Consider the following 25,000-nt stretch of genomic DNA (forward strand, 5'->3'; position numbering starts at 1 on the left):
CGGATAACGCACGTCGTCCTGGCCGGATAACGCACGTCGTCCTGGCCGGATAACGCACGTCGTCCTGGCCGGATAACGCACGTCGTCCTGGCCGGATAACGCACGTCGTCCTGGCCGGATAACGCACGTCGTCCTGGCCGGATAACGCACGTCGTCCTGGCCGGATAACGCACGTCGTCCTGGCCGGATAACGCAGGTCGTCCTGGCCGGATAACGCACGTCGTCCTGGCCGGATAACGCACGTCGTCTTGGCCGGATAACGCAGGTCGTCCTGGCCGGATAACGCAGGTCGCCCTGCCCGGATAACGCAGATCGTCCTGGCCGGATAACGCAGCTCGTCCTGGCCGGATAACGCAGGTCGTCCTGGCCGGATAACGCAGGTCGTCCTGGCCGGATAACGCAGGTCGTCCTGGCCGGATAACGCACGTCGTCCTGGCCGGATAACGCAGGTCGTCCTGCCCGGATAACGCAGGTCGCCCTGCCCGGATAACGCAGGTCGTCCTGCCCGGATAACGCAGGTCGTCCTGGCCGGATAACGCAGCTCGTCCTGGCCGGATAACGCAGGTCGTCCTGGCCGGATAACGCAGGTCGTCCTGGCCGGATAACGCAGGTCGTCCTGGCCGGATAACGCACGTCGTCCTGGCCGGATAACGCAGGTCGTCCTGGCCGGATAACGCAGGTCGTCCTGCCCGGATAACGCAGGTCGTCCTGCCCGGGATAACGCAGATCGTTCTTGCCGGATAACGCAGCTCGTACGTTCGGAGCTTCATTCAAGTGCATTAGTACAGTCGCTGCTGTCAGCGAGGTTCACAGCGGTCGAGCTCGTCCCTCGTCGACCTGTAGAGGGCGTGCTTGAAGATCCTGAAGATGTTCAGTCGTTCGTTTCCCCTTTTACAACTTGAACATCTGAGACAACGCGGAGCGAACGAACATCAGGGACCTCGACATCTACAGAGGAACTCGCTGCTGTAATGGTGAGTCTGGAGGGGTAGGGAGGGTCGATGGTTCGAACCCTGGACGACGTACTGAAGACCTCTAAAATGGTACGTGGTGCTTACTTGCCTTGCGCTCAACATTTAAAAGGGAGAATGGATGGACAAACAACCATAGGTTGGCAACCATTGCACAGGCTTGATGTGCCAAAATGACCTCCTGTGTTGAAGTTCCTTGGAAGGGAAATTATTTATATCATTCATTATTATTATTATTATTATTATTATTATTATTATTATTATTATTCAAAGTAAGCGCCGGCTTTGACATTCGGAGACCGTTCAATAAGACGATCCCTCCCCCTGGTGCCACGAGTCACGTGATTACAATGCAGCCGAGGTCGAGCAGCAATGTGCTCATCCTGCTGATTGGCTGGTCAATGAACCTCTCATATTTTTTTTTTTTTTTTTTTCTTATTTCAAGCTATATGTCTGACAAATATTTTGAATTTGTTTTGTATGACCGCGATATTAAAGAGACCCCTCCCTGGGTAAACATTTTTTTTTGTTCAGCCAGGTATTTTTTCCAGATCGAGGAACCGTCCATGGAGGAGGAAATGACAGAGGGCAGCAAGTTCCACAGACTGGTGGGAGTTCGAGGAGGAATTGGGAGACAAAGATTACACATGAATGGATTGGATGTTGAAACCAAAGGAGGTGGGAGGCTATCAGTTCTGGGAAGAAGAGAAGAGATCAGGCATGGATATGGGTGGCGAAGGGGAGGGGGGGGGGGGGGTAGCATGAGGTGACGGTGGGCATATAAGGTGGGGAAGGGGGGAAGCATGAGGTGGCGATGGGCATATAGGGTGGGGAAGGGGGGAAGCATGAGGTGGCGATGGGCATATAGGGTGGGGAAGGGGGGAAGCATGAGGTGGCGATGGGCATATAGGGTAGGGAAGGGGGGAAGCATGAGGTGGCGATGGGCATATAGGGTGGGGAAGGGGGGAAGCATGAGGTGGCGATGGGCATATAGGGTAGGGAAGGGGGGAAGCATGAGGTGGCGATGGGCATATAGGGTGGGGAAGGGGGGAAGCATGAGGTGGCGATGGGCATATAGGGTGGGGAAGGGGGGAAGCATGAGGTGGCGATGGGCATATAGGGTAGGGAAGGGGGGAAGCATGAGGTGGCGATGGGCATATAGGGTGGGGAAGGGGGGAAGCATGAGGTGGCGATGGGCATATAGGGTAGGGAAGGGGGGAAGCATGAGGTGGCGATGGGCATATAGGGTAGGGAAGGGGGGAAGCATGAGGTGGCAATGGGCATATAGGGTAGGGAAGGGGGGAAGCATGAGGTGGCGATGGGCATATAGGGTGGAGAAGGGGGGAAGCATGAGGTGGCGGTGGGCATATAGGGTAGGGAAGGGGGGAAGCATGAGGTGGCGATGGGCATATAGGGTAGGGAAGGGGGGAAGCATGAGGTGGCGATGGGCATATAGGGTAGGGAAGGGGGGAAGCATGAGGTGGCGATGGGCATATAGGGTGGGGAAGGGGGGAAGCATGAGGTGGCGATGGGCATATAGGGTAGGGAAGGGGGGAAGCATGAGGTGGCGATGGGCATATAGGGTAGGGAAGGGGGGAAGCATGAGGTGGCGATGGGCATATAGGGTGGGGAAGGGGGGAAGCATGAGGTGGCGATGGGCATATAGGGTAGGGAAGGGGGGAAGCATGAGGTGGCGATGGGCATATAGGGTAGGGAAGGGGGGAAGCATGAGGTGGCGATGGGCATATAGGGTGGGGAAGGGGGGAAGCATGAGGTGGCGATGGGCATATAGGGTGGGGAAGGGGGGAAGCATGAGGTGGCGATGGGCATATAGGGTAGGGAAGGGGGGAAGCATGAGGTGGCGATGGGCATATAGGGTGGGGAAGGGAGGAAGCATGAGGTGGCGATGGGCATATAGGGTAGGGAAGGGGGGAAGCATGAGGTGGCGATGGGCATATAGGGTAGGGAAGGGGGGAAGCATGAGGTGGCGATGGGCATATAGGGTAGGGAAGGGGGGAAGCATGAGGTGGCGATGGGCATATAGGGTGGGGAAGGGGGGAAGCATGAGGTGGCGGTGGGCATATAGGGTAGGGAAGGGGGGAAGCATGAGGTGGCGATGGGCATATAGGGTAGGGAAGGGGGGAAGCATGAGGTGGCGATGGGCATATAGGGTAGGGAAGGGGGGAAGCATGAGGTGGCGATGGGCATATAGGGTGGGGAAGGGGGGAAGCATGAGGTGGCGATGGGCATATAGGGTAGGGAAGGGGGGAAGCATGAGGTGGCGGTGGGCATATAGGGTGGAGAAGGGGGGAAGCATGAGGTGGCGATGGGCATATCGGGTGGGGAAGGGGGGAAGCATGAGGTGGCGATGGGCATATCGGGTGGGGAAGGGGGGAAGCATGAGGTGGCGATGGGCATATAGGGTAGGGAAGGGGGGAAGCATGAGGTGGCGGTGGGCATATAGGGTAGGGAAGGGGGGAAGCATGAGGTGGCGGTGGGCATATAGGGTAGGGAAGGGGGGAAGCATGAGGTGGCGGTGGGCATATAGGGTAGGGAAGGGGGGAAGCATGAGGTGGCGGTGGGCATATAGGGTAGGGAAGGGGGGAAGCATGAGGTGGCGGTGGGCATATAGGGTAGGGAAGGGGGGAAGCATGAGGTGACGGTGGGCATATAGGGTAGGGAAGTGGGGAAGCACAAGGTGACGGTGGGCATATAGGGTAGGGAAGGGGGGAAGCATGAGGTGACGGTGAGCATATAGGGTAGGGAAGGGGGGAAGCATGAGGTGACAGTGAGCATATAGGGTAGGGAAGGGGGGAAGCATGAGGTGACGGTGACCATATAGGGTGGGGAAGGGGGGAAGCATGAGTGACGATGGGCATATAAGGTAGGGAAGGGGGGAAGCATGAGGTGGCGGTGGGCATATAGGGTAGGGAAGGGGGGAAGCATGAGGTGGCGGTGGGCATATAGGGTAGGGAAGGGGGGAAGCATGAGGTGGCGGTGGGCATATAGGGTAGGGAAGGGGGGAAGCATGAGGTGGCGGTGGGCATATAGGGTGGGGAAGGAGGGAAGCATGAGGTGACGGTGAGCATATAGGGTAGGGAAGGGGGGAAGCATGAGGTGACGGTGGGCATATAGGGTAGGGAAGTGGGGAAGCATAAGGTGACGGTGGGCATATAGGGTAGGGAAGGGGGGAAGCATGAGGTGACGGTGAGCATATAGGGTAGGGAAGGGGGGAAGCATGTGGTGACGGTGAGCATATAGGGTAGGGAAGGGGGGAAGCATGAGGTGACGGTGAGCATATAGGGTGGGGAAGGGGGGAAGCATGAGTGACGATGGGCATATAAGGTAGGGAAGGGGGGAAGCATGAGGTGGCGATGGGCATATAGGGTGGTGAAGGGGGGAAGCATGAGTGACGATGGGCATATAGGGTGGCGAAGGTGGGAAGCATGAGTGACGATGGGCATATAAGGTGGGGAAGCGGGGAAGCATGAGTGACGATGGGCATATGGGGTGGCGAAGGTGGGAAGCATGAGGTGACGATGGGCATATATTGTGGGGAAGGGGGGAAGCATGATTGACGATGGGCATATGGGGTGGCGAAGGTGGGAAGCATGAGGTGACGATGGGCATATATTGTGGGGAAGGGGGGAAGCATGAGTGACGATGGGCATATAAGGTGGGGAAGGGGGGAAGCATGAGTGACGATGGGCATATAGGGTGGCGAAGGTGGGAAGCATGAGTGACGATGGGCATATAAGGTGGGGAAGCGGGGAAGCATGAGTGACGATGGGCATATAAGGTGGGGAAGGGGGGAAGCATGAGTGACGATGGGCATATAAGGTGGGGAAGGGGGGGAAGCATGAGTGACGATGGGCATATAAGTTGGGGAAGGGGGGAAGCATGAGTGACGATGGGTATATAAGGTGGGGAAGGGGGGAAGCATGAGTGACGATGGGCATATAGGGTGGCGAAGGTGGGAAGCATGAGGTGACGATGGGCATATATTGTGGGGAAGGAGGGAAGCATGAGTGACGATGGGCATGGAAGGGGGGAAGCATGAGTGACGATGGGCATATAAGGTGGGGAAGGGGGGAAGCATGAGTGACGATGGGCATATAGGGTGGCGAAGGTGGGAAGCATGAGGTGACGATGGGCATATATTGTGGGGAAGGGGGAAGCATGAGTGACGATGGGCATATAAGGTGGGGAAGCATGAGTGACAATGGGCATATAGGGTGGCGAAGGTGGGAAGCATGAGTGACGATGGGCATATAAGGTGGGGAAGTGGGGAAGCATGAGTGACGATGGGCATATGGGGTGGCGAAGGTGGGAAGCATGAGGTGATGATGGGCATATAAGGTGGGGAAGGGGGGGAAGCATGAGTGACGATGGTAATATAAGGTGGGGAAGGGGAGAAGCATGAGTGACGATGGGCATATAAGGTGGGGGAGGGGGGAAGCATGAGTGACGATGGGCATATAGGGTGGCGAAGGTGGGAAGCATGAGGTGATGATGGGCATATATGGTGGGGAAGGAGGGAAGCATGAGTGACAATGGGCATATATTGTGGGGAATGTGGGAAGCATGAGTGACGATGGGCATATAAGGTGGGGAAGGGGGGAAGCATGAGTGACGATGGGCATATAGGGTGGCGAAGGTGGGAAGCATGAGGTGATGATGGGCATATATGGTGGGGAAGGAGGGAAGCATGAGTGACGATGGGCATATAAGGTGGGGAAGGGGGGAAGCATGAGTGATGATGGGCATATAGGGTGGCGAAGGTGGGAAGCATGAGTGACGATGGGCATATGGTGTGGGGAAGGGGGGAAGCATGAGGTGATGATGGGCATATGTGGTGAGTGGGGGGGGGGGGGGGCAGGGGGAGGTGAGCATGAAGTGATGATGGGCATATGGTATGAAGGGGGGAAGCACGAGGTGATGATGGGCATATGTGGTGGGTGGGGGGAGGGCAACGGGAGGTGAGTATGAAGTGATGATGGGCATATGGTATGAAGGGGGGAAGCACGAGGTGATGATGGGCATATGTGGTGGGTGGGGGGAGGGCAAGGGGAGGTGAGCATGAAGTGATGATGGGCATATGGTATGAAGGGGGGGAAAGCATGAGGTGAGGGAGGGGAAGGAGACAGAGGTTGAATATTGAGGCTGTTCCCATCGTGTGTGGCCATGCACCCTTTGGCCCATCTCCCTGGTCTTCCAGGAAGTTCTTTTCGAGCCGCTTTGAACTTCCTCTTGATCTGTGAGGTCGGGCAAATGTGGATAATTTCAGCTCGCTCCTCTATAAGGTTGACCAATGTCTTTATTATTCCCTTTTTAAATAAGATGCTATTTGCATTGTCTGTCTTTGGTTTCAAACTATTTGTAAGAAATATGGCTTGAAAACAAATATCCTGTCAGGGTCTATATCGAAGATCATAAAATGTTTCGTCCTTCATTGTGTTTGGATTGTCAGTGAATTGAGTTTACGCTGTCATTTGGGAATAGATCAAAAGGTTAGTGGCCTGGCAAGATTGAAACTTTTCGGAAATTGTCACAACAATTTCCCAGAAACCTTTGCACACATCTATTGTATCGTATTACTAACCTTTGAACTGAATGATTGCCCTTGCTTGATTTGTTTTTCTTCCTTTTTGCTTGGCCACAGGTTTTGTGGATCATTCCTCGTAGATATTCAGGGTTTCTAGGATAGCCTCGAGGTATGCACACTCATCTCTAAGCCGTCAAACCTGGGTTTGATTCTAGGCCTGGATTGAACGTGTCATCCTGTGTTCGGCCTGCAGAGCGATGCGGCAACGTGCCTCATATGGGCCTTAAGCCGGACGATCCGTCCGCTCACGCCGGTTTCTGGTAGACCTGGAAAATCCACCGGCGTCCTTCACAGAGTTTGCGAGTTACCGCCGGTAGCATGAACAATTTACAAACTCGCACCTAAAACTGAGTGTAGCAAGGGATCTCGTCCTCTCTTGTTCATGACCACAGCTGTTTTTCCTGCTAAGAAGGGCCACCATGATACTCTTACCACTTTCGATTTAGTTTGAAATCTCAATGATTGTAAAAATCCTCAAAAAAGCAAATTTATTGTGTGTGTGTGTGTGTGTGTGTGTGTGTGTGTGTGTGTGTGTGTGTGTGTGTGTGTGTGTGTGTGTGTTTGTGTGTGTGTATGTGTGTGTGTGTGTGTAGATAGATGGCGTGCTGACGAGGAGGGGAGTGTGGTTGAAGCTGAAGGGAAAGGTGTATGCTGCAATTGCTGCACGTGTGAGAAGTGTTATGATTTATGGGAGCGAGACATGGGTCATGAAGGTAGAGCAGCAACGAAGGCTGGAAAGGGTGGAAATGCGAATGGTTCGGTGGATGTGCGGAGTATCGTTGAGAGAGAGGAAGACAAATGATGAATTGCCAAAGATGATGGGAATAGAGCCTGTGATTGATGCTGTGAAGAGGAACAGGTTGAGATGGTTTGGTCATGTGTTGAGGAAGGATGAAAGTGACTGGTTGAGAAGAGTGATGGAAATGAATGTAGAAGGAAGTAGAGGACGGGGAAGACCGAGAAAGACTTGGCTAAAGATGGTGGAAGAAGAAATGCGGGCAAGGGGGTTAACAAGGAGAGTTGCAGAAAATAGGGCAAAATGGAGAAGATTGTCATGGGGACCGCAAGGCTAACCCCCGCTCTTGCAGGGAAAATGGCCTTAAAATGCATGTTGTTGTTGTTGTATCTATCTCTATATATATATGTATATATATACACAAAGAATTAAGTTAAGCACCCCCCCCGTTTTTTTACAACCTCGCACATTACAAGTTTGTTGTCGTCAAAACAGTGTAATATACCCATGATATTGCTATATTTTCTGGAGAAGTGATATTATGGTCACATAAAAACATAACAATCATGCCGTTTTCAATATTTTATTCTGAATAATTTAAGGTGAAAATTTTTGGGAATTTTAGGCATATTTTCACCTCAATTTAAGTATGGAGCTATAGGTCCATCACGGACAGTGTGGATGACGTTTATGTTGTCTAACGTACAGTCATTGTTCTGAGAAGACCTCTAGCGATCTTTGCGTCAATAACGTGTGTAGGACCCACGTGATCGGATCACTGACTCAACCAATCACTTTTTTTCACTTTGATCACTCAATTTCATCAATGGATAATTGCTAATGTCATACCAATCATTATTTGATCTCACATACCTTAGAATATATGCCAATGTATACATATACACAAAGAATATATATTAGGGGGTGCTTACCTTAATTCGTTGTGTAGGGGTGCTTAACTTAATTCTTTGTGTATATATATTTACACACAGACAGTTTTAGCCTCTGGAGGTCTCCCTGGGTGCATAACGTATGCGCAGGTCATTTTATTACCTTGAAAGTTAGGGCCTGTAAGAATGTTTTATTTAATTGTTTTTTTTTTTTGCCTGATATTTCACCTTCAGCTTGGACATGTTAAGTGATGACTCGGTTTTTCTCTATCCCCCAAAATTAATGGCCCTCTGGTCTGTCGCCGGCAGTGGACAGAGTCAAGTACACAAATAATTAAAATCCAAGTGCGGCATCTGTTGTCATCTATTGCGCTGTCAGATTTATCGGGCGTTTCACCAGGCCCAAAACGAAGATTTACTTTGGCTACATTTTAGTTTTCTCTTGTGCAAGGTTGAACATCATTTTTTAAATTAATTTTTGTTCTAAAGAAAAAACAAATTTTCAAAAGTATTTTCATGCCATGGATTGTTCTTTATGCCATTTCCATGTTTTTGTCGTCGCTCTCGCTGCTGTGTGTGGCCCTGTTTCGCAAGAGAAGGAATACCGCGTGCGCCTGCATTTACCGCAGTGCCCAAGTGCACCATTGTCGGTGCGCATCCCATAATGACTTATTCACTCCTGCAAATGGTCTCGCGCCTTTGATGTGCTCCTTTACGGTGATTATCTTCAAGCCGCATGCTGTGCTTGCAGGCCGACATGTTTGGCGTGTTTTTATCTTCTCTCTTTAAAAAATATATATAATTTCTCAGTCCGTCCGTCTGGTGACTGTGCGAGAAGTGGATTTGCCGGTTCTCCACGTGGAGCATGTCGAGTGTTACTTTATTGCCGCCATGCTCTCGATGGTGATAGGGAGGGAGGGGATGGGGTGGGCAGGGGTGGGGAAATGCTGCTCATATAATCTGCTGCCTCCCAAGGTAATGGTCTCCCAAGTGCAGCATCTATGGTACAAAATATGCTTCCACAGTCTCCCTCTGTCGGCAGCCTTTCAAGGAGTTCTTGTAGCTTCTCTTTGTTCTTTGTCCGATACGTCACCTCCTTGAAGCCGTTGTGTTTGAGGTTTTTTGGGGTTTTTTTTTTTACTTCGCTCTGCAGAGATCACTGTAATGTGTCATATGTTGCAAATGTCACCTTTTCATATTTTTCTTCTTTCCTTTTTTCTTTTTTTCTTTTGACGATGTCAGCGTTGTACTTTATACATGGACATGTCCCTCGATCCTCTGAAATGATGTATCCGTTACGGCTCGTCTGCCAAAATGAAGTGGTTCGGCTCGGCCTTCATCCGTCGTTTCATCATGATGCCGATGACAACATTACGTGTGCCCAATGGCCGTCATCCTTTTTTCGTACCGTGTCACCGTGAGTATAGACGCTGGTCAGTCGAAGACCAATTTTTTTATTCGATTTGACTCTCGCCCTTTGTCACGGTTCACACTCGGAGGTGCTATGCGGTTCTTGCTTAATCTGAAATGTGTCGCTGTTTAAGTGATCTAGAAATCTTCTTTTTCATTCCGATGCATGATAATGATCAGTTTAAATGCGGGGGAGAAAATTGCATTTGGCTTTTTTTTGTGAAACACTGATGCATTACTTCCACCGAGATAATGGGCTGGTGCCAAACGAAAGCTAATTTTCGGATTTTTTTTCCTCCTTGACTTCAGCAGCGGTGTTGCCTTCAAAGCACAGGTGTGTCGGGAAGACTCTTTGAGGATGACACAGTTATCTATCGATGCGATGGATCGACTCGGTATCATCTGCAAAGTTAAATTGCACTGCTGTGTCGCCTTCGTTCGTAAACTGCGCCCATCTGATTTTGTAATAAACTTGTAAAGTAATATAGATGTAGCCCACGATTTATTTGCATCGAGTGGATCACTCGTTTATTAAACCGAGTGGCTCGCCGAGTATGCAATAGTTGGTGTGCCAATTTATAAAGACGGCATGAGGCCCCGTCGTAGTGGGACAGCATCATCACTGTAAACTGGGACGGCAACGAACCGATGCCGTCAGAATTCAACATGTTGCTTTCACTTGAAGCGGGTAGGTACATCATCTCAAAGCTGTCTTCAGGTTGATATAAAATCCTGAATGGTGGTTGAACTTACCAGTTTAATTTTAATTGTTTGGTTTTTCACACACGTGTGAGATGAAATCGTTTTAGTGCCAGGGCCGTGGGTCTACGTGATTTAGTCATCTGCTGAAAACCCCTTGTATAAAGAGAGGACTGGAGGTATTTTTCATACTGAGGTGTAAAATTGAGTAATTGAGCTTTTTCACCTTGGACCCCCTGACTGTGCCATGAAAGTGATGCTCATCCCGTCTCGCCCTTTGCACAGGTACCACCATTTTACTGCAGCATATCGTGGATGGCGACTTCTTATCTGCTCTGCGGACAGCAGAAGTTGCGGAGATTTTTTCAAGTGCGTCCATCTTTGCTCAATTTGAAGTTGACGTGCATCGCTGCATCGAAAGCTATCTCGGCAACTCTGAGCACGATGCATTATTCAAGTAGGTGTTTCGTGGAAAGTTATATCAAATTACAGGAGAATGCTTAAAAGGTTTTCCTCTTTTGATCGACTTGGTGTTTATCAACTTGGTACATGAACGAGGGGCGCGTCTAATCTTATGCCTCTTGCTCTCCCACTTTTCAATATATTTGTGTAATTTTTTTTGTTTTAGGCAGAAAGTTGTGCTTCTTGCTGGCATCGCTTGTCTGCAGCTCTTTGTTCAGTGCAATTGGACTGGTCCTGCTGTGCACTTGGACCCAGGGGAGATTTTGCCTGCAACATTACTTGCCAACAGCGGAGAGGTATTTTTGAAACTCATGATTGGTTATTCACTCGTGAAGAAGCGAGAGCATGCCATGTTCATCTTAAAATTGTCAAAGTTCTGCAGAAAAGAAGAACGTGGATTTTGCTTGTCATGTTGTCTGCCCTCTTGAGACGATAGCTCTTCCCTATGAACATCTGACCATAATCTTCATGATTTCTCAGCTTTAATTGTACAGGCAGTGAACTGATCGCATTTTGACCGGACGGTTCATTGTAACGGAAATAAAAGCAAACATTTCAATATATCGGCCCCTTCTTGCGACTGTTACAGCGAAACCTTGCTGGGTACATCAAAACGCATCTATCAGTATTCGGTTAATTAATTTTCCATTGATGCCAGAAAATGCATTTGTCATTCCTAGCTCCACTGTAGGTACACCACTGATCGCCACATGTAACTCTTGCCTCATCACAGACTCTGTCTGCTGTGGTACTTTCAGCACTTGCCGTTGATGGAGAACCTGTGTATGGCCTGGCAGACAATCCATTACTTCTTCTTTTGGCAAGAGAGATGCTTGTACACTGTCAGGACCAGCTGCCACTGTGTCGGGTATGTGCTTTGTATTTTCCGTTAGAGGATTTCTTTTTTGGGGGATGGGGATGTGTGGGGTGTTTTTGGCTTGCAAACCTAAAAACCTTTAATCATGCTGCACAAGCTGCGTGCTCTTGTTTTGCAGACCGTGGCATGGTGGGCCCTGAGGTGTGTCGATGTCCACCAGCAGCTGCTTGAAGAAAGGTCTTCTCACTTGTATTCTGTTGCTAAGAGGTGCATTGAACTTGGTGAGCCATGGCCTCCTCCCTACCCTGTAGGGCATCGATGCACCTTTCTTTGTGTGCAGTTAGGGAAGTTAAGTTGTTGGGATTGATGGTGATATTGCGCTGCACTGGGAAATTAACCCTGGAGTGTGGGCCACTACTGTGGCGTTAGCCTGAGGCTCTGTGGCTGCCCGGTGATTTACTTGAGCTTCCTGTGGCTGCAATTTTCATCATCGAGTTGTTAAAACTGATCATTCACGAAGAATTATATGACATAACCAGCGATATTTGGTGAGTCGTAACTTGCCTGGCTATCAATATTGGTTTGCCAAATTGTTGTGCTGTTTAAGTCTTGCAATTAAGCACCTTTGGCTTTCCCACTTATTTCAAATCCTTCACTTTTATCCCCCCCCCCCCCCCCCTCTCCTCCCTTTCTTTTTCATTAGGTATCACAAATCACGGGTTATCAGGTTGCCTGTTGGTCCTTCATGTGTGTGCCAAATCCACACCCTCACATTCCCATCTTCTGCAGCTCTAGTCTTAAAATAGCGTGCCTCCAGTGGAGAGCTCGACTCTGCTGCCTGCACCAAATTGCTTACTGTTTTAGAAAAAAAATTCGGTTTTTTTTTTTCTTTAAAAAAAATGTCTGAGGTTAATTCAGACATGACAGTCGGCATTGTCTCTCTTTCGAAAGAATAGTGTGCTTGGAGATGTTGTTTGGAGTTTAGTTTGTGCCTGAACGAAAACAAAAACAAATTCGGGAAAATGCGTTTAACAGAAGAGAGCCGTCAACATTTGCAATGAAACAATGCTCTTGGATTTATGCAAGGTGCATGACAAGTATCATGAAAGGGTCATTGGGACCAGAAGGGGGATTTGAATTTTCCCATGAAGATAAGTGACAAATCAGTGGGGTGGGGTGGGGTGGGCGGTAGCTAAAAGGTCAGTTTATCAGTTGCTAAGCAACTTTGTCTCCTTCTGGTCTATACAACATCATTTGTGACTTTCTGACAAAGCAGCTTAGTCCAATTTTATCACACTTTTTGGCCAGACTGACAATCCTCAAAGTATTTTGTGATTCAATTTTCAGAGATGGCCGGGGCCTACAAAATAACATCTCTGCTTGTCAACTTGAACTCGGACTTCTAAACTTGAAAAGTATATTCTTGATGTCAATGCTATCATTTTTGGTTGCATTCTTCCCTTGACCTCCTTGCACTCCTCCCCCGCCCTCTCACATCTCCCTTACCACCCTCTTGCGTCCCCAACACCGTACTCTCGTGTCTCCCCCTTTTCCCTTCTCCCACTCCTCCCCTGCCCTCTCATGTCTCCCCCGCCCTCTCATGTCTCCCCCGCCGCCCTCTCGCGTTTCCCACACCATCCTCTCGCATATTCCCCATTGCCCTCCTCCCACTCCTCCCCCGCCCTCTCATGTCCCACACGCCATACTCTCGCGTCTCCCCTGTCGGCCTCCTCCTACTCCTTCCCCGCCCTCATGGAGGTCATGTCTCCTCCGCCGCCCTCTCACATCTCCCCCGCCACCCTCTTGCATCACCCACACCATCCTCTCGTGTCACCCTCCTCCCACTCCTCCCCACCCTCTCATGTCTCCCCTGCCACCCTCTTGTGTCTCCCACACCATCCTCTCGCGTTTCCCCTGTCGCCCTCCTCCCCCACCCTCTCATGTCTCCCCCACCGCCCTCTCACATCTCCCCCGCCATCTTCTCAATCCTCCCCCACCACCCTCTCACTCCTCCCCCGCCCTCCTCTCACTCCTCCCCCCACGCTCCTCTCGCATCTCCCCCCACCATCTTATTTTCTGTCGTTCATTTTTGGTCATTCTCATGTGCCACACATTTTCCTTCAAACCTACCTTTTTAGTTTGGCTCTTACCAACCATTTCTAGTAAATCTTTAACAATTCCCCTGCCCAAAAGTTTTGTTTTTGTCTTTATAAACAACACGTCTTTGTTTTATATAACTCCTTCCTCTTTATTTTTAACCTTCCATGCCTTCTGATCATTTATCCTATTTAACACCCACTCAATTTTTTGCCTTTGAGGTAACCGGAACTTCAATGTTTCTTTGCAATTTTGATGTCCCTTTTTGATTCTTTCCTTTTTGATTCATCATTTGCTCCCACACCCTCCCACTTAATTTGTCCTTTCTCTATGTTTTTGTCTGTCTTATTATCCTTTTTAATGTCCTTGTCTTTTTTTTATCCCTCCAGTGACTCATGATGAATTTTTGCAAACCTGTGACGAGCTCAGACACCTGCACGTGCAATTCTCTTTGGAAGCCGCCAATACTTGGCTTTTTTACTACAACTACAAAAAGGCCAAAGAGTACTTTGACTTTGCTCAGAAACTCTCTGCCCTCGACATCAAGCTGTCAGGTAGTACTTTTGGCTCCAATTTAGCGGTATTGACTTGTTTGCAGACGTACTAATTGTTATTTATTTGTTTGAAAATTTTCATTGTGAATAGTTGACGTTAAAGAACAGATGATGTTCCTTCGTTCCCTTCTGCATACTTAATAAATATATGGCCCCTTATGGCTGTGCTGCTCTTGTGCTTTCGCTATCCTGGTTTTCAATCCGACACGAATTGACCTAATCTTGTATAAAAATGCTGCACTTTGACCAGGAGAGGGAGCAATACATTGTAAGTTGCTTCAAAAAATGACTGTCTGTGCCAGATATTTTAAACACATTTCCTCATCACCACTCAATTTTTCAGAACAAAAAATACATACAAAAATTGATTCTGAACCGATTTTCTTTCTTGAAATGCAAATAAATGGGCTTGTTTGTAATTTTATTTTAATGTCCCATCCTGCCAGGTGCTCTTGGCAAGCGCACACATTTCCAACAAAGTAATGTTGCTCAGCTCGTTCTGAATGTTCAAAGGAATGACGGTTCTTTGCCCTTGTCTGGCCTCAGCCCTGCACCTACTGCACCTGACAATCTTCCAAAGGTAAAGCTGGGCCTTGTGCTCTTCATGACATTTTGAACAGCTTTTTGTTTCCTGTATGACGCCCGTGTTTGGCATTTTACTTATACTTATGTCACAATACCGGACGTTTCCCTTCACTGCCAAATGCGATTGGTTTGCCAAGCTTGCTAGCTCTCTGCTCACCCCTTTCTCCCTGCCACTGCCAGGATATTCTGCTTTCTGACGGGGAATTGCTGAACCACGTGAAGCTGGCCGACCCTGGTGAAGCTCATGTGCCAGACTTGTGTGCAGAGGAGTTGGCCGTGGTTCTTGGCACATGGTGAGTTTGGCCCTCACTCATACACCATTGCTGCTATATGACCTATGTTGTGCTAATTTTTACAATACTAGGCGTGCTGCCTATCCGTTCCTTTGATGATGGGTTTATCGAAAGACAGCATATTATACTTCACAAACACATTGCATTTCTATCTGTGAATCTCAATAAGAATGTTAAATTAAAGTGAAACATGTAAAAAAAATGGACATGTTATAAAAATGCAGTTGTTGCTGCTGTCATGTTTGTGGTTGTTGTTGTTTGTGTGCTCCTTCCATGCACTTTTATGTATTTTTCTATTGCTTCGAGAAATATAACTATATATAATGTTTGTTCCTTCTGTGTCCCTCTAGAGGGTTCCTCCTGTCGTAGAATAATAAATGTTACCGTTGGAACCGCTGCATTAATCTCCCATTGCCGTTTCTTCTTCTTAAATCTTTGAAAGAGGGCTATTAAAACGAGCGTCCTTATAATTAAACGGATTCCAGTTTTTGTTTCAAGTAGACCGACTATTTGAATTAGTATTATTATTATTTCATTAATAATAACGATTATTAAAATAAATCGAATAAATCCTTCCATCCAAGTGTATTGAATATGAGCTTTCCAACGGTAACATTTTTATTATTCTGCGACAGCAAGAACCATTTAGAAATAAGTGTGACACACAGACACACACACACATATATATATGTATATATATATATATATATATATATATATATATATATATATATATATATATATATATATATATATATATACATATATTGTTGCGGATCTCAGAGTACGGCGCTCCCCTTACCAAGGGGGGGTTAATCCCCTCGTCTATTAAGCTGGCCGTCCGAGTCCATAGAAATTATGACGGCACTCCCGGTCGGTAGTATCCAGGGTCATTAGTCAATGAAGTCCCAAATACCTGCGTACTAAGACCGGCCGTAAGCGAGGAGATAATTTCCACCCAAGCCCCAGCGTTAATGGATACGCCGAGCGAAGCGAGCTGCGACTCTGGCCGTTAACAAAAGACTAACCCGATTCCGAGCATTGGCCAAATCGTGCCACGTATATTCAATGGAGAAATCACTAAAGCGACCGGATGAGAGGAAACCCAAAGTAAAGGAAGAACAAATATAATTTATTAATTATGTACAATAACGAAGAGGAAACAAAAGAAGGGAATATACAAGAAGAAGAAGAAGCAGTGACACAGGGCAGCCTTAAACAGTCTTATATTATCACACGCCCAGGACAATACAAACACACTTACACGAATGGGGTGGTGGTGGTAAGGAAGAGAAGGGTCCAAGCCGATGGTTCCAGGCTCCGTGTCCACCGCGAAGAATGGCAGGCAGCTTCGCGTGTCGTTGGCGCGCGACCGGACCTTATAATTATGCGGGGGACTGGGATGCCGCGTACGTAATCTTCGTGCCAACTCTCTCTCGCCCAACGTTCGTCTCAGCGGGTACCCTCACGCAGGTCGCTCCAACAACGTGACAATCAATCGAGCGCTCCCCGCGCAGTTCGTTCACAATCAGCATCCCCCGGCGCAGTCCGTAATCAATGGCCTTCCCTCGCGCAGTTCGTACACAATCGATGGCTCCCTGCGCAGTCTGTAATCAATGACCTCCCCTCGCGCAGTCCGTGAGAGGGCTTGGCGCTTGCGCTTTTATAACCCGCTTAGAAATCAAGCCGCGCTTCATCGAGCCATGCCTATTAACGAGCGTTGGTTGGCTGGTGGGGGCTTACCGGCCATGCCCTGGTGGTGAGTTGACGTGGTCACACCTCGTTCTTGCCGCCCCGCCCCCTTCTTCTCCAAGCCTGACCTCGTGTTCAATGGCGGCTGAGCCAGGCAGCGAACGCTACTGGCAAGCCAAGGAACACAAATTGGAGGAAGGCTACGCCGCAATATGAATTGATAAGGGGGCCTACTCTTATTTAATTAATACAACGCAGATTCAACTATTGGGAACAGATCCTTTCCTGAAACACATACTAATGAGATAACTAAACAAGAAGCCTATGGTGTCCTACGTGTTGCAATATGACCTAACTAGGGTGCGACCTTTGACCTTTACACCAAAAATGGGAGTATTTACAGGGGATTATTTATAAGGGAATATTACAGATATTTACAAAGTGGAGGGTTCTAAAAACCGCAACAATATATATGCATATACATGTACATTGTACATACACACACATACACATAAACACATGCATATCCATACACATACACACATGCACACACATACACACTCATACACCACATACATAAAACACATACATATGCATATACAATATACAATATACATATACATACACACACGTACACAGACACGGGCGGACGCTTATCATTTTAGTAATACAGGAGGGAGTGGTAGTGGAGGGGCAGAATAAGTTAGTAACGTTGTATGACGTCATCTCAGTGAAGTCTTGCTATTTAAGTGTCTGAGTTAATTAGGTCTTTCAAACGAAAATGCACTAAATATATTGAGACTAGTGTGATAAGGTTCTTCTTTTTGACATGGTTATGGTAATTAGCTCAATTCCTTTTTTTGTTTTCCCCTTGAAGACATTTTCACAGAAGCTTTTTTCGTGTCACATCAATCGATTTGCATTGAGAAACAGCACAATGTACCTGTACAGGGATTTGATTAAACACTTGTGCCTCTTCACATTATCATCACAAGCCTGTCCGCATGCATAGTGGGAGATGAGGCCTTGTGTGTGTGTGTTGTGCGCGCATGCGTGTGTCGTCCAGGAAATACCTTTTTTTTTTTTTTTGACCATTTGAGCTTTTGTCATCAAACTTCCAACAAACCCTTATGAGAAAATGGAGAAGCCTGATTAATAATTGGCTCAACATGTCAAAGGGCAAAGTCACAGTGAGTAGAAATAGGCCTTATCAGCCCGTCCCCCGCTGTCAGTGCAAGACGGCCTGGATTTTTTTATTGCTTCCGTGTTTCTTTATTTATTTACCATTGAGCTACAATGTGTCTGTCCAGCTCATAACCTTTTACCATTTGAACTTTTGTCATCAAATTTTCAATGAACCTTTATTATGAGAATATAGAGAGGATGAGTTAATACATTTTACGTTTTTTTTTTTAGCAGCTGTTTTCGTCAAGTTTAGTTCGAGTACGAAGCAGACATGGCCAGTCTTTGCGTTATTAGATGCTTTCTGGTTTTATTTACGTTATATTTTGTTATTGCTTTTCTTTTTTTTAGATGCTGCACTGTTGAAATAAAGATGACGTTTTCTTCTCGAAGAAATATAAATTCGACATATTTTTCTGGTTTCGGTGACATGTTCCATATGGGATTGTTTGAAAGTATATCTTACAAGTCTCTTTTTGTAGCTCTTACCAAACAAATGTGAGATGAAAGTTATTTGTATTTTTCTTTTCTATGTTGCTGTTGTTACAATAAATTAATGTCTTAGTCAGACCTTGAAATTGTGGCTTTGAATTTTGTAGGTTAAGCTTAAGCAGCCTCTTTGTCCAGTCTTTCATCCCCAGGCATGGCCAGGTTGCACTAGTGCACGATTGCAGAGCCCCGTGTAATAATCCAGCTCATTTGGTCCTCTGCGCATGTAAAATGGTTCAGTGTGCTTGCTGCATAAATCAGAAATGCACACATTATTATATCCTACCAGTGGATCCTGTAATCTGGACGATTGTAAATATACTCGTGCGGTTCCTCCCCTCCTTGAAGTTGTTTGGCACATTCGTCATCATGATCAAACTGGAAAATCATCTTGAGGATATATTTCCACAGTCTGTTGTGGTTCCCATCCCCTCCCCAGCCCTCCGTCCCACTGCTCGTAATCTCTGTCTCTTTCTCTCCCACTGTCCTTTTCCCATTGTGTGTTATTGGATATAGAGATCCTTGGATCTAGATTCCCTATAGGGCAGTCATTTTAATAGGACCAAAAGGCTCGACATGCTTGGAAACTAGTTGTAATGGTTACGCGTTATTTGATTTACCCACATGCCTTTTACACTTTGAGTCATGGTTGCCATCATCAGTCCACACTGCTGGTGCAAATTTATTATTGACCTTGGCAAATTTTCTTTGTGAATTGTTGGTTGTGAATGTGTATGATAGAATTTCTTTATTTTTTTTCTTCTGTTCATAAAAACATGGGCAATGAAGCAGAGACTTGTGTTTCTATTTTTTAAATGATGGAACCAATTTTTAGCTCTCCTGGAACGAAGTTCAGGGGAACATATGCGATGGCTCATCGTCCGTCCGTCAGTCTGTCCGTAAACACTTGAAACCTCTTCTCCGAAACCGCTGAAGGGATTGTGACCAAATTTGGCACAAATGATATATGTTGTATAATGACTAAAGTTTGTTCACAGCATTAAAAAAAATCGGGGTGTAAGGGGGTTTACCGGGGGTCAAAGTGGATCCAGGTTTGACCCCCCCCCCCCCCCCCAAATAGATATTTGCTTTTTCCTCTGAAACTACACACATTATTAAGATGAAACTTCACCACAACCTTCATCACCCGTGATGTACCAATGTTTGTTCAAGGTATTAGAAAAATTGGGGTCTGAGGAGGTATATGGGGTTGGGGGAGGGTGCGGAGGGCTGAGGTGTTGTCCCCCAAAATAAGTATTTTTTTGTTTGTATGTTTAAGTCTTGTGATTATGTTGGTATGATTCTACATGCTGCCCTGTCTTCTAGCAACCATTGAAATTGGTTTAAAATACCTCTAGTTAGTGCTGTATACTGTTTATTCTACCAGGTGAACGCCAGGGGTAATGCCCCTATGTTTTTCCGAAAGCATGTTGAATATGCTAAAACAAAAGAACAATTTCAGAATTTGCTGTTGAGGCCTCTGGTCAATTTTGCCCTTAGCATCTGATGGGATACCCCTGTCAAATGTCTATAGCAGTGTTTGCTTAGTGTTGTGTAAAGAGGGCCGGTGGACATTTGTACACGGACAACTTTTTTTTATTTTTTTTGTATACAGGATCGAGGCTCGTGAAAGAGCTCACATTTATTTCCCAAACAAATCAACCACACAAACAAAATATATAAAAAGAGGGAGCGGAAGACAAGATGGGGAGAGAAGGGGAAGCACACAAACACAACATTTGAGAGCAGGGAGATGTGTGGGGGGGAGAGGGCTTGGGGGGAGGAGGCGTGGGAAGGGGGGGGGGTGGGAGAAGTATAAAACACAAGGACACCTAAGACTTCCAGGACAGAAGTTGGTATTTTAAAAAAGTGGATTGGGGGTGAAATTAGCGGGGATAGAAAAGATCAAGGTTTTGGATGGGGGAAGATAAGAGATGGTGGTGAACAGCTGTTTTAAAGACCTGGAGGGTGGAGTGGGATTGAAGAGAGTGAGGGAGTTTGTTCCAGAGGCGGGAGAAAAGAGGAATGAAGGAGTGAAGGAGAGCAGAGAGTCTTGAATTTGGCAGTTTAACCATAAGAGGGTTGCAGGCAGATCTTGTGTGACCTGGAGGAATATTTGAGGGACAGAGCCCAGAGAGAGCTGTGGGATCAAGGCCGGAGAGCAGTTGGTAGAAGACAGAAAGACCACCAACCTGCCTGCAGTGAGTAAGTGAAAGGCCCTCGGAGTTAGCTTCATCGCGGGAGATTCCAATGATTCTGAAAGCTTTGGTTTCAACAGCGTGAAGCCGAGCTACGTTTGAGGCAGCAACACTGGCCCAGAGGGGTGAACAGTATTCCATTGAGCTGCGGATGAAAGCCTTGTATGTGGTGAGGAGCTCAGGTGTGCCAAGGAAGGACTTTGCACGATGGAGGATGCCCAGTCGGCGACTGGCTTTGGAGGCCAGATTGGAAATGTGGTTTTCCCAGGAAAGATCATGGCAGATAGTGAGACCCAAAAGCTTGAGTGACAGAACTTCTTGGAGAGGATTATTCAGAAAGTGGATGGGAGGGTTGTCCAGTCGGTCTTTTCGGAGAGTCATATTAAGAGTGTGAGATTTGTCAGGATTGAAAGACCTGTTAAACTTGTTTGACCAGTCTGTGCTTTTGTCCAGGTCTGCAGAGAGTGAAGAGGCTGCTGCTTGCAGATCTGAGGGATGAGATATGGAGCGGCAGAGAGTGGAGTCATCAGCAAAAATATAGAGATAGAGAGGATTTTCCAGAGAGTTGGATAGATTTATTGATGAAGACCAGAAAAAGCACAGGGCCCAGAACACTGCCTTGGGGAACTCCAGCCTGAACAGGAAGGGGAGATGAGAAAAACCCATTCAGGGCCACACGTTGACAATGACTAGAGAGGAAGTCCACAAGCCATGCGTGGAGATTTCCATGGATACCATAGGAGGAGAGTTTGGTGAGCAGAGCGGGGTGCCAGACCGTATTGAAGGCATGTGATATGTCAAGGGAGACAACTCTAATTTCCTGTTTGGCATTGAGGACCTCCATCCATTGTTCAGACAGCAGAAGCAGCATGTCCAGAGTGGAGTGACCTGGTCTGAAACCAAATTGATGGTCAGAGATCAAGCCATTGGAGAAGAGGAATGATTTGATATCCGAAGCAATGATGGATTCCATGACTTTGCTGATAATTGGGAGAAGGCTGATTGGTCTGTAGTAGCATGGATCTGTTTTTGCACCTTTTTTGTGTAAAGCGGTGATGTTGGCTGATTTCCAAGCTGATGGCAGATGACCTTGAGCAAAAGAGAGGGTGAAAAGAACAGAGAGAGGGAGTGAAAGAGCGCCAGGGCAGGATTTTAGGACTGTGGGCTGATGCCGTCAGGTCCAGTTGCAGAATCAGAGTCGAGGGTTGACAGAAACTTCTCCACCTTGTCAGGAGAAAAGCACACAGAGTCCAGGAGCAGCTGGGTACGACTGGGTACGGTGGGTACAGAGAGGGATGGGTTTGGGACACAAGATGTAGAGGCAAACACAGAGTTGAGGCATTCAGCTTTTTCACGAGCGGAGTCAGCTGTGTAGCCGTGTGAGGTAAGGGAGGGGATGGAGGGGGAACAAACACCAGAAACAGATTTGACCAGACGCCACCAGGATTTGGAAGAGGGAGACAGGTTTGAGAGTTCTTTTCACGCCTTGATGGCTCTTGGAAGAGCAAAGTTGAATTGACAGTGGGGTAGTAGAGAAACAATTGAGCACAACCTGCAAAGGAATAAAAAGGTGAGGATAAAATGGTTAAAGTCATCCACTGTGAATGATCACAAAGTGCTGACATTTGAGGCTTAACCCTTCGTCGGGACAAAACAACATTTTACCCTTCATGGGAATAAACAACCGAACGAGAGAGACAGAGAGGGAGCGAGAGGGAGCGAGAGGGAGCGAGAGAGCACGAGAGACAGAGAGACAGACAAACAGACAGACAGAGACAGACAGACAGAGACAGACAGAGAAAGAGACAGACAGACAGATAGAGACAGACAGAGAGAGAGAGACAGACAGAGAGAGACAGACAGACAGAAAGAGACAGACAGACAGACAGAAAGAGACAGACAGAGAGAGTGTGTATGAGTGAGTAGAAGGGAGTAGGAGAGAGCAGGAGAGAGCAGGAGAGAGTAGGAGAGAGTAGGAGAGAGTAGGAGAGAGTAGGAGAGAGCGGGAGAGTGGGAGAATACGAGAGGACGACGACACCGAAAGCAGCAAGTAAGAGGATTGGGTTAGCAAGTGTTAATGGGGGTAATATTCATCATAGGTCAAAATGGGGAATGACACGAGGTGGCGGTGCACGAACTGGTTGATGCCCTGGAGGGAAGAATGGGAAATAACACCTCCTATAGTTGGTTTCATAGATGGGAAAAGCAAGGAATAAAATATTTGAGATGTGCAGTCAGCCTGGGTTTTAGAAGTTTAAGTAGAAGGGATTACTGGAATAATGTGTGCATTCTTGAGTTGCTCTGGAGGGCCATAGCACTGAGAGCAGAGGGAGCAATATTGGAGAATAGATGGTTTTAAAGAGACCACCGGCCTGCGATGTGAGAGCAACAGAGCTTGTGTTTTGGCCTTATTCCAGGAGATTCCAATTATGTTGAGAGCTTTTATATTCCACAGAATCCAGGAGACATAGATGTGATTTTGGGGCACCAGGCCATGGTGGAGAGCTGTACTCCATTGAGCCACAGACAAAGGCCTTATAGACTGTGAACAGCTCTGATTTTCTAGGGAAAGACTTGGATTTGATGGATTATGCCAATCTGCACCTGATTTTGAAGGCCAGCTTTGAGATATGGTTGGATGGGAAGAGGTCATGGCTGATAGTGAGGTCTAGAAGTTCAAAAGACATTCTCTTCCAGTGGCTGACCATGCAAATTTATATGTTTTGGTATAATGAGTCAAGGTGCCTGGAAGAGCTGGAACACAGAACAGATTAGGATGCAGCAAAACAAAAGGAACAGCAGAAAAAGAAGGGGAAATGATAACAGCAGTGGCGAGGGACAAAATAGGCAGAGACAGACAACAATGGATGCAGTTAAGGATGGGGAATAGGGGAGAATGCAGAATGTGGATAAGATGGATACAGAAACATTCTCGGGGAGGAAAAACTGCAAAAAGCAATTGTAGGAAAGGGGGCCTCAGGGGGAGGAGGTGGTTTAACGGGGGTATAAAAGATCATAGTTTTTGGATGGGGGATGATCCGAGATGGTGGTGAACAAGCTGTCTTGAAGACCTCCAGGCCAAGGGAATATATAGATTCGTTAATTTGACTATCCTTCTGGAGCGACAGGGTGAGAGAGGTTTTTTCAGGATTGAAGGACACGTTTCATTTATCAGACCAACATGTAATCATTTTCAACTCGGCTGGAGATGATTTGATGAAACAAGTCTCGAAGTGATATAGCTGCAGTCTGCTTAGCAGTGTGACGGGGGTATTGTATGACACAATGTGGAGTCATCTGCAAAAACGAAGAGGGTTTTCCAGAGTATCAGATATATTATTTATATATGTACACTACTCACAATAAGTGAGGGATATTGTGGGAGTGAGTTTTTTATATTTTTTATAGGAGTTAGGGTTAGGGTATTGAAATCAAGAATGCTGTGTTTTTTCACACATTAATAACCATAGAATTAGGACCAACAACCTTTTTCAACATAATTAATACACAAAACCAACCACACCGAAGAACCTGCCAATATCCCTAACTATATATATATATATACATTTGGGTAGCTAAACTAATTTTGGTAGCTAAACATTTGGGTGATAATCCAGTTTTATGTACGTTATGGTTTTGAGCCGTATGAGTGGCAGAAGGCGAAGGGTATGGGGGCAGAAAAGGCAGAGCATGAAAGTTATAAGGCAGCCAAGAAGGCTGCAAAGAAAGAGGTAGCAAAGGCACAGGAGGCATGTAGGAAAAAGTTCGGAGAACGCTTGGATTTGGAAGAGGGTCAGAGAGCGGTATTCAGGATTGCAAAGCAGATAGCGAAAGAGAGGTGTGATGTGATGCGGGTGAGTTGCTTGAAGGATGAAGTGGGACAAATCGTTGTGGACCCAGATGGAATTAAAGGAAGATGGAAGAGATATCTGGAAATACTGTTGAATGCAGAGAATGAATGGGATGGCAACATGGAGAGTAACCCAGTTTTAGGACCGGCAGAGAAGATAACCGAGAAGGAAGTTGAGGAAGCGATAAAAGCAATGAAGAGTAGAAAAGCGGGAGGACCGACGGGAGTTGTGGGAGATATGTTGAAGGCAGCAGGAAGTTGGGGTGTGAAGAGAATGACAGAGATCTGCAATCTGGTGGTGAAAGAAGGCCGCATTCCAGTGGATTGGGAACTGAGTACCGAAGTCCCTCGATACAAGGGGAAAGGTGACCCTCTGGAGTGTGGCTCGCATCGAGCGATAAAGTTATTGGAGCATGGAATGAAGGTATTGGAAAGGGTGTTGGAGAGGAGGATAAGGAAGAAGGTGAAGA

General features: G+C 47.1%; 1 protein-coding gene across 3 annotated transcripts in view; it reads left to right on the top strand.

Moving 5' to 3' along the window:
* TTC27 (tetratricopeptide repeat domain 27) overlaps positions 1-25,000 on the top strand; it is a 169,856-nt gene that overhangs the window by 1,102 nt on the left and 143,754 nt on the right. For all 3 annotated transcript variants that reach the window (XM_078784402.1, XM_078784403.1, XM_078784404.1), the window contains exons 2-8: positions 10,597-10,768; positions 10,940-11,069; positions 11,507-11,641; positions 11,769-11,871; positions 14,077-14,241; positions 14,688-14,821; positions 15,007-15,119. In XM_078784402.1, coding sequence (XP_078640528.1) covers positions 11,603-11,641; positions 11,769-11,871; positions 14,077-14,241; positions 14,688-14,821; positions 15,007-15,119 — 554 coding nt within the window. In that variant the 5' untranslated portion in view covers positions 10,597-10,768; positions 10,940-11,069; positions 11,507-11,602. The remainder of the gene's footprint in view (positions 1-10,596; positions 10,769-10,939; positions 11,070-11,506; positions 11,642-11,768; positions 11,872-14,076; positions 14,242-14,687; positions 14,822-15,006; positions 15,120-25,000) is intronic.

The sequence above is a fragment of the Myxine glutinosa genome, chromosome 9, assembly GCF_964187855.1.
Source record: "Myxine glutinosa chromosome 9, kmMyxGlut1.1, whole genome shotgun sequence".
NCBI lineage: Eukaryota > Metazoa > Chordata > Myxini > Myxiniformes > Myxinidae > Myxine > Myxine glutinosa.